Genomic DNA, 11,342 nt, shown 5'->3' with positions numbered 1-11,342 from the left:
TTCGTTGAAACGAAGGCTGAAATTAAGGGACATTTCAAATGCAATTATGCGTAAGATAAATTTTAAGCATAAGATAAAGTTGAGATAACGAAAAAGTGACATTTTTTTTAAATAAATGTCAATGACAGTTGACTTTAATAAAATCGGCAAATATTTTGAAAGTAATGCAAATTTTTAAAATTAAATATAGAGAATGAACTGTAACTGTAATTAATTTAAAATAGAGTGAAAATAAAAATGCACATACCTGAAATCCACTAAAGCTAATAAAACTACTGAATGCCATCTTTATAGTTATATTAATCAATTTTTAAAATTTCCCAAGTCAAATGGTGTTTTGAGCATGTTATTTTTAACATTCGATTTGTAGTTAAAAATCATATGATTTCCTAAATTTAGAGCAGTATGAACACTTTCGAAATTAACTTAATTTCATTTTTACTAAATTAAGGAAATTTGGTTGTCTGTACATAGTATAATGTAAAGAATAAATTCCTTAATAATAAGTATAAATGTTTTCATTCTCTTTTCCATAGTATTATTAACCCATATCCGCCCAAGGATTTTTTTTTGAATTTTTGGTTAAAATGTTTTTTTAAGGCTTGATTAGTAAGGAGGTGGGGGGTATGGAGTGAAGTCACAAATATTTTTGTAAAGCTAAAGCTTTATACATTCAAAGTAATGATATATATAAACTCTAAAGTTTTTCTAATATAAACAAAAAATGCATGAAAAATGATAAGATTTGCGGTTCGATTAATCGAACGTTGGGCGGATATGGGTTAATGTCTCAATATCGGCTTATGTATTTTAAATAGCATATAATGCTGTGTAATATTGTTACCTCTATTTTAAAAATATTTTAAATCATACATCCTTTATGAAACGATGCGGCAATCATACCCAAAATAGACTAACAGATGGCGATAGCACATTTTTTCAAATCTAAAATTTTAATAATAAAAATAAACCTAATGTAAGTAAAACGTGCAATTATAAAAAATATTTTGTTTGCATACATTATTTAATATAATAAATTTATTATAAAATATTTCAATTAATTTAATTTATTTATTTCAATAAATAAGAATTATATTTTTAAATTTAATAAACAATATCCCACATACAGAGGCGCTTTGCATTGCTATAGCAAAAAATAACAGCGACACCTGGTGTTCAAAAAAGTGAAGAAAAATACAGCGCGCTATTTTTATGCATAAGTTGGCTGCAATGCTTGTACATGAAATCAAATTTGTTGTTTTATTAACTGTAGCGGGATTGCCTGGTGTTCTTGTTAGAAGTTTTTGTTAAGTGTATGCAATTAGTAAATACAACTTTTGTTTGAAAAAACTGATAAATACAAAACGAAGAATTTGCTCTTATGGTGCAGTGTATTTAAACTTTAATAAGTATTATATAAATATAATTAAATGGATCAAACATTTAATAAGGAAGCGCCAAACTCAAATGTAATTTTATCGCCGAATTACAGTCGCGGAGTTTTGAAGGAAATTAATTCCAATGACGATAAGGTAATGGATTATCTTATTGAAATAATTACATGTTATTGTATTTATATAAAAACCAATTACGAGTTTTGGTTTTGTTTTTCTGATCATAACACAAGACTACATGTATGAATATTTCGCTGCAATTCAAGTGCGAACAAAATGGCATTTGCTACATTTAGATACAATTTTGTTGTTATTTTTAGAAAAATTGTCTTGTTCTGCAATATTTGTCTGGTCATAAAAATATATGAAGTGCAATGCACTATTCTTTTGCCGCCTCCAGTTCGGTGGAATTTTGCACTTATATGCATTTACGCCACTGCGTCTTTAGACGATTACCGCTGCTGCTGTGTGTGTCTATCTGGTAGTGGCTTAAAATAATTCATTGCCGTTCTGTTGCCCGCTTTCATAGAGTTCAAATACTAAGTGCATTATACCTTTTATGCAAATGCTAAGTGCACTTATATGTCTTAAATACATGTCTTGTATATGCAATTGGCTAGCGTGTGACGACACAATGGCAAACTATGTATCAATGCGTCTACTTTGTGGCCAATAATGACGATTCAACCGTTCGTTTTAGATTTCGCAAAGTTTGTATTAATTTCGTCGTCTCTGCTAATAATATTAAAAAAATAATAAAATGTTACAATTATTTAATTTGATAATAAGTTAACATTTCTTTCACTATAATGGATCAAGGTCATCAGAGTTAAAATTATAGACTCCTAACATATAATTAAACTTCACATGAACACTTTTTTAGCTAGTGAACTATATACTAAAGGCAAATTAGTTTTTATTCAAAGGCCATTGGGTATAAAATGTGATTTCCTTATAAATATGCCAAAGTACACAAATACAGAAGTTATTGGCACAAATCCAAGCAGCGGTCAAATTTTGCCTTCCATTGACAACAATAGTTTTGGGAGTATCTAAATTACTTCATCGGACAGCATAATGTCTTTCCAAACAAAAATAATTTAATTAAATAATGCTCTGTATGTACGCATAGCCTTTCTTCATTTAATATATACAATGTACGAAAAATTTTACTTTAAAATTATAACTTATATATTATAATATAATTTTTACAATATGTATATATATATTACTTTACTAAAATCTATTCTTATACTAAATAATTCCTGTTGTTCCAATTAGTGTCGCTAAGGAGCAATGAGTCTATGAATAGCAGTTCATACCTATTGTTACTTTTTAGATCTAATTAGAATTTAATGTATAGGTTCGAAATGTGTTATTTGTTTAAAATAATTCTATATTCATTTATATTTATATTTATAAATATTGTTAATAAGAACGTTATGGCTCTATGTAAATCTAGCTTCTTTCACTATCTTCCTTTAAACAAAAGCGACAATGACCCGGTCAAAAAATACATAATAGACAGAGCCCTGAAGCTATTCGCGAAAACCGACAAGTTACCCTACTTCGCACTATCTGATATCTAATCGGCTGCTAGCTCTGGTTTTTAATTGATGGTTTTTAATTGATTTCACTGATGTTAGCTCCATTGCAGGAGGTTTCGATGTTTTCTGCACTATGCGGAGAAGATAGAATCAATCAAAAATCGAGGTCTACAATAAAGCAACTTCATTATATTAAAGATCGTTCCTTCACTGACTTAGCAGAGACAACAAACCTGAACTTGTCACAACACCCTTATTTTAAGGGTGTTAAGGATAATACATAAAATAAGGTATTGGTAGACCAGTAATTTAATTTTTACAGTATTGATATAAGTACTGTGATTCCACTCACATCTATTTTAATATGTTCACTACTACTATATTATCGATCTATAACCTAAAATATTGGTCTGTAAGAACTAAGTAGATCAGAAATTTATTATTATGGCTTTTTTGCTTTCTTAATAGAATATTATCACATTTTTAAATAATTTACTTATTGTAAAAGAGTTATCATTAGATCTAGTCTTTTATATTTTATAGTATGTTTCTACTGCTAACTTAGTAACTGTAACTTACTAAGTAAAATTCATTAACTACTCAAAGAACTTCCGTGCTTTTTAACTTACTTAAAAATAAAGTAAGCAAAATTAGACTAATAATGTCGAATTCAAAGGCGCTGAGATAGTAAGTATTTAATAAAAACTTTGTTTTTATTAATTGATAATGTAACAGATCTAATAAGTATACATATTTATATATAAATGATTTAATATATCAGTTATATATTTAATTTTTTCAGTGATATTTTATTAAGTGAAGTTTATTTGAATAAACAGAAGCTGTCTTCGAACTTTGAAAGAACTTTCTGACACATAAAAGCTCTTTCACATACGTTAATTAACTTATGTCAATGGAAACGACAAAATCTTAAAGTTAGTTACTTTACTAAGTAACTTACTAAGTAAGCAGTGAAAACATGATATTTTATATAATTATTGAGTTATATGCATCTTATTGGGACAAACTGCTCCAACTATCGATTAGGTACACAATATATATACTGAATTGCTATAAAAAGTAACTGACTGGCAACTTTTTGTTGAGATTCAGTTGCTTATAAGTTATATAATTGCTTCTCTGTGCTCATCTGAAATGATCATCTGTTTTTTTTTTTATCTATTATCGTTTAAGCTAACAGCTTGAAATTATTAACTATAAAATTTCATATTTACTTTTACTCAAAAGTTTGCATACACAAGAAAATAAATCAGTTTTTCTGGCTATGAAATTGAATTTGTAAACGGAAGACGTTAACGTGACCCAGTGGGCCATAAAGAGAATTTTTTCGTTGACTACATTCATTGGCGTAAACAATAAACGATCATTGGCTGCCTTTTCTTTTTTATTATTTGTAATATTTTTTTTTTTATTATTTTTTTCATTGCTGTATTTAATATTTTTTTTTTTACTTTAGTTTATTTCGTTCAATTGTATACTAAACGTTTTTGTTTATTGCATTGAATTTGTGGTAGAAGAAGGAAGAAGAAGAGTGGCTTATTCGTCATCACAATCGCATTACTGTTGTTGTTATTGTTTATATATCTTTTTTTTTTTTTTTTTTTTTTTTTTTTTTTTTTTTTTTTTTTTTTTTTTTTTGAAATTGTTGGTGTTGCTTTCATTGGTGTCCGTTCGATCGATCATGCAAACGCGGGAATACGTTACGAGTATAAACTTTTCGTTTTTGGATTTCTGCCGTTGAACTTTTCGCTATTTTGTCAGTTTATTGTAAATTTTGATGGAATCGGTTAACATTTAGCATAAAAAATAAGACTCTATATTATTGTACTGAATATTAAAATATATATAGTGTTTTTATTAGTGTTTCTTATTAAAAACAAAAAATATTAAATCAATTTTCGCATATGTGCAGACATCGATGAGGAGTAGTGGATGTGAAAATGGGAAATTCAAGTGGAAAACAGAATCGGGTATATATTAAAAATTATCCAATTCAAATGAAATAAAAAAAAATTCAATTCAATTCATGGTTTAACAGAAATGTTATATCTGAACAATATGATCTATAAATCTGATTAAACCAAGAAAATTGTTTTTATAAGACTATTTCAGTGTACCTCATAATTAACTGGAAGACAGTATTTACATTTTATTTTTTTTAATAAAAATGATTTAATATTTTTAAGAGTATATTTATTATATATTTCAATTAAATTATTTTAATTCAAATACATATTAAAAAGTACAAATACAACAAAAAAAATTTATAATATCATTGTGAGCTTTAAGATCATATTCTAACAACTGTATTTAAGGCAATTGTTAGTATATGGAGATTTGAATGTTGTAATGTCTTCTTCGTGGCCACTGTAGCTGAAAAACAGTCTTTGCATTGTAATACTCCTCCAGTCTTCTTAATTTCTTGCAACTTATTCCCAGTCATTGACATAAATTCGTCTTAAATATATTTTTTCCCATCACACAAACAAAATTGGAGACACCCCACCGTTATTATTCTACCATTATTTTCGAAACATAATTTACGTGACACACATTTTAGAAAGTAAACAAAATGTAAATTTTTTATTTAATAATATCTAATAAAATAAAAGAAAATAAAATAAAACAAACGTTACATACATATAATATTCTGCGTAAAATACCAAACACATAAAATCGTACAAACAACCACAAATTCTATTATCTTTATTATTATGCTCTCCGATTAACTTTTGCTCATGACTTCTCCGAATAATTTAAATCTGGATATTCGAACACTACGGATTTAAAAAAATTCCCATTTTTTTTTTTTCAACTCCGAAGACTTCGTTGATATCGGATTAATCGAATAATTTCGGGTTTTAAAATATCCGAATACTATGAACAGCACTAATTCTTAGTACGTGATTTTCTAAGATTTAATTTAAGTTTCCAAGTCCATATTTTGTAACAAGACCTATGGACTATTATTTATTCGTATTTGATAGTTTTTCACTTTCATTACGAAACCACTCTTGGCATAGACGATTTAAAGTGCACTCTTCCCTATTATTTATTCGTATAAGGTATGTTTTAAGTTTTTCACTCTTACGAGTCCACTCTTAGCTCCGCCACGCATAGACGATTGATTGTACTACGATTCAAAGTGCACTCTTCGTATCTGTAAAAAAGAATTGAGAGGATAATTACTTTATATATTCATATTTTTAATTCTATAGATATCAGTATAGATTTAAAGTATGATCATAAAAGAAAAATCCTTAATAGTACAATACTCATGCATTTAGACTAGTGTATGTAAGATTCTATCTTATTTACGGCATTTTATCATCGTTGATACAAAGTTCGCTTCTTCAGAAACTGTTGCTCAGTTCAGTTTTCATTTAGAACTGTAAGTTAAAATATATTATACTACGGTATTCAAAGTATAAAGTAACAAAATTATAAAACAATATTCATCATTATTTTATTTTAAATACTATATATATATGTTGAGGCTAGTTGAGTTGAGTCAGTGCACCTGAGCACTTTTACTATCTATTAACTGCGAGGTTTCTACAAAACCCCTCTTTGCGCCTTGACTGGATTATTGTTTATCACTTCATTAGACTAAGCAATAATTGACCTCAGATCTGCATATCTCCCCGAGGAGCCTGTAACCATTCTGAGATTTGATAACGCGGTGTTAGTAAGTCTGTCAGATTTCGCAAATAATTTCAGGGCTCTATCCTATTTTAAATACTATAATTTATGTTATAGATGAGCCATATACAATTTAATAATTATGTTTTGTAAGTTGTTTTAAAGTTTGGCTTGAAACACAAAGGGATCGGCCTATTTTTAAATATATATTTATCAGAGATCAATTATTTATGTTACAGATAAATGGAACATTTTCCGATTTCTTTAATTTAGTGCAGTGTGAATCGAAATTATGACATAAAAAGTATATTGCTATCTCTGCTTCAGAAACCACTCCTATATTACAGAAATGAATGCCAGCATAAAGACCGTTATCCACTTTGGAACTGCTAATCAATTCTTTCTCTGCGTAGATTGCGAAACTATTATCAGAGCAAAAATGTTTTTGTCTCAATTTATTAAACATCATAGATCTGAAAAAAAATAAAGTAAATCTTACTTTTAAATTTAGTACGTTCAATTATCACAGGCTTAATCATAAGTAAATATTTATAGTTTTGATGATTTTCTGCTAAATCTTATTTTTCTTCTATTATAAAATAAAATACTTCAAAATACTACTTTTTATAAATTAATTCTACCACACATTCCAAATATCCTTTCAACACATAGTCTAAAAAATTAATTTTGATATATAAATAATTGCAATCTACAATGTCATTGTTTATACAATATACGTCTTTTGGTTTTTAAAATGGGATCATAATGCCTACATACAACTACAAATCTAGAATATCTAGCATAAAGCACATAGCGCTGGCAGGCTATACTGCAATGCTTAATAAAGAAAATAACCCAGTAGCAATAAAAATAATTAATTAAAAAGCTTTAAATTGTTCATGATACTATTTTCATTGATTAATACGGAAACATAGTTAATATACGCATGTGGACATTAGTATAAACGTATCGGTCAATGTGATTGCAAAGATTTTGATAATTTTATAATACTACTATTATACCATAAATCGACGGACGACATGTGTCACAGTCGCTATTTTAATTATATTTAATTATATATTAATTTAAGATTCACTAATCATACTGTAAAAATGAAATTTAAAATGAAAATAAATATACATACATACATACATAATTTAGAATATCTCTTAGAAGTCCTCTAACTATTGATTTTTTATCTTAATGGTGATTTGTTATTGTAATGTAGATTTAATTCTGTAGTATATTGCTAATTATTTGGAAATATTTATATGTAACTTTTGTAATTTTTATACACTTAATGATGAATTGAGTTCCTAATTATTATTTGGAATAACTTTATTACCTCATAATATCATATGAGCATCTGAAAGTACCTACATATTTCAATCCACAGTATATTAAAGACACACATTTGGCGCACCCAATGTTAATGTGAGAAGATAAAATATTTTTCAATATTCAACACAAATAAAGTTTATGATAATGTTACAATGGACCCTGTATAGAACAGTCAAAAAATAACCTAAGAATTATTGCGAGATTATTGAACGATCATTGTAGATTGGATAATCACCTATCGAAGTAAGGAAATCTGAGACTGCAGATACTGCAGAGAAGAGAGAGAAACTGCTTACGATGTGCTTGTTAAGTGCCAGGCACTGATGCACAAGCGGAAGAAACACCTAGGAGGGTATTTCATGGATCATAAGGATCCAAGATTAGGAAAGATAGGCTCTATATTGTCTTTCATTAAAGAAGTCTGACTTGAAGAAACACTCTAATCTGACTAAGGGGCACAATAGATCTTTTAGGTCGCTTTACTAGATATCTAGATCGTGAGATTATCATTCCAATATAATTCAATCAAATAAGTACTTGTATTTCAACTTTATATTTGAATTATCATACAAAAAACTAAAATGTAACTATTATATCTTACCTATTATTTTAAAATTTCACTCTTCAACTTATGTTCGGATAGTAAATCCATTTTCGAGATAAATGTACTCGTAGATTCAAATATACACAATTTTGCATTTCCTGCTGGGATAGTATGCATTTATTCACATATTGTGTACAGATTTAATGCGTTAAATATGCCACAAAAATAAATTTTCCATATATATTATACGTGTGCTGGATAAATTTAGATAGATACAAGTCTTGCATCTTATAGTAATTAAACAAACCGGACTATATATATTGTGAATATATATTTATATTTATACTGTTGCGTTTTTGTTTATATTTTTATTTTTTACGCCCCAAATTACTGCTGGTATGGGACGAGCACAGTGTGAATGTTTATATAGCTATAAATCTTTCGATCAGTTAACCCAAACAATTTGGCAAATATAAAATTATCTCGCTATAATTATACTATATAAAAATGAGTGACATGTCTTTATATATATAAATAGTAAAGTATATATATACTATAGTTTTAATATTTATATATATACTGTATTCATATAAAAATGGAAGTAATTTGATTATTAAATCCAATAATGTTAATGGAGTTTGCGGCATTTGGGGTCTTCTTTCGATAGACAGAAATTTTGATGTAAAGTAAGTAAAGAGAAACAGTTTTCAGCTATATTTTTTTAAAGGTTTTACACTTACAATTAGACATAGAGATTATTTGTAACTAATTGTTTTGATTACATGTGAATTAGATATTAACTCAATGTAATCTATACATATATTCAAAATTAATTTTATATGATATCTAGTTCAGTTAGTTAGTATTTTCAGATCAGGCTATTGAGAAATTAGATCATATGCCAATACAACTTTGGGACACCGCAAATATCTTCCGCAGAGAAACACACTTAAAAGTGTTGTCGAAGTATAGATTTAACAACTCTATTTACTAAGACAAAACATTCCTTTTAAAAAGGATGAACGGATAAAAACAATAAATAGATATGCCAATTGAAATAGACATCATATGACTCGCTATAAGCTACAGGTACTTTGTTGAGAAGTTCGTCATCTATTCCAGGTTTGTGAAAATCGACTGTCTCAATTTTTTATCATTAAGGATGGGAACTTTTGTAAGAGGCGTATAATAAAATTACCTTCAAAATAGCAACAGTTTTTAAATATACGATGCGTATTTGACCTGGTGGTTGGTTGATAGGTTGCAGTGACAGGCCATTAGATAAACTTCCATGTAACTCAATTAGCTATTAATCTAAATTTCACAATTAACTAAATTTTTTAAATACAATTCTATATTGAGTAGAGTAATTTGGTTTATTTTTAATAACCGATGTAATTACTTAAGTAAATGATATAATAATTTTCGTTCGCTATTTCTCTTATACTCAATATGAATGCAATATATCGTGTGAGTAATTGTTCCTGCTGAGTTAACGATTTAAGTCTTCATATTTGGACACTTTAAAATTCTATGGAATCATTTCTTCAAGTTTTAATAAGAAACCGTATATTTGCTATTTTCTCCTTTACGGGTTTTTTCTAAACGTGCAAAGTTTGATTAATTGAAAATCAATATTTCACTGAAAAATAAAACATTTTTGGAAAAATATCCATTTATGATTTAATTTCAAAAAGAAAACAAACCAGACTGAGCTACAAATTTTAATATATATTTTTTACTTCAAAAAAAAATTGCATAGAATGAAGTCTCTGATCGAAAGAATCGTTATAGTTCACTAAATTTGTAATCAATGGTGCATGTTAACTGAGACTGTGCTCAGAAGTTTTTTGTCTAACGCTTTTGTTAATTATTGTAACTCGAATCAATATTCAAAGTATATTATTAACTAACGCACAAGGGAAAGTATCACATATATTTTTCGAAGACTTATAAAGTGATCGAAGAATTTAGTTTTAAGCAGTTCACAAAACGGTGAGCAACTAAAATAGTCGTGTAGTCGTGTGCAAATATAAATTAACGATAGACTATAATCAAGAATGAAAGAATCATCTAAACGTTCATATCTTAAAGAACTGGGAGCTTTTTGTTCCCTCACAACACGAGAAGATCAATATTTCACAGCCAACAAGTAGAAAGAGACCTGCATCACCGAAATGAAGATGTGAAGAAACAACAGAATCCTAATAAAAAGAACTAAAGTTAAACTAAATAAAGAAAAGTTCAATAGAATTTCCGTCTGACGTGAGTAACTCAACATTAGTAAGCAATTCCACTGATAAGAAAGAAATGCTTTCGGAAATCAATCAAAATGTTGAAAAATTAATGATTGACTATCCTATGGAGCACATGAAATTTAATCGTCGTATAAGGGTATGTTCAATATTTTATAGTTTATAGCACACGATTATTGCAGTAACATTAATCTATTTAACTTATACTATGTTAATGTTACAATTGAACTAAGCTTGTTGTATTAAAATGCTTAGTATTATAATTCGGCTTGCAAATCGATCAAATCTTAATGTCACAATAATTGGTATTACAGATACTTCATTATCACTGCATCACCATCTTATTGTGATACCTTCAAAATGATCTTGATGTGACACCATTCGGCAATGGTTGCATCTTTAAGTATCATTTTATACAGTTTAGATATATTTCCAATCAGTATCAAAGATAAAGAAAGGATATGTATAGTGTATTGCAGATAATCTTATTTTTCTTATCTTACAATATTTTTACCTCTGCTTTAACAATTACGTTTTTAGAATACATATTTTTACGGATGATAGAAGCTTATATGGAAAAAATAAGCAATTTTTGATC

General features: G+C 27.8%; 1 protein-coding gene across 1 annotated transcript in view; it reads left to right on the top strand.

The window, feature by feature from the left end:
* Window positions 1–1,259: 1,259 nt before the first annotated feature.
* Window positions 1,260–11,342, top strand: part of LOC119675895 (flocculation protein FLO11-like) — a 19,031-nt gene continuing 8,948 nt past the window's right edge. Inside the window, exon 1 of the mRNA XM_038087112.1 lies at window positions 1,260–1,532. Coding sequence (XP_037943040.1) covers window positions 1,431–1,532 — 102 coding nt within the window. The 5' untranslated portion in view covers window positions 1,260–1,430. The remainder of the gene's footprint in view (window positions 1,533–11,342) is intronic.

This window comes from Teleopsis dalmanni, chromosome 2 (assembly GCF_002237135.1).
Source record: "Teleopsis dalmanni isolate 2A chromosome 2, ASM223713v2, whole genome shotgun sequence".
Classification (NCBI taxonomy): domain Eukaryota; kingdom Metazoa; phylum Arthropoda; class Insecta; order Diptera; family Diopsidae; genus Teleopsis; species Teleopsis dalmanni.
Note: the sequence above shows the minus strand (reverse complement) of the source record. Positions and strands in the feature narration are given on the sequence as shown.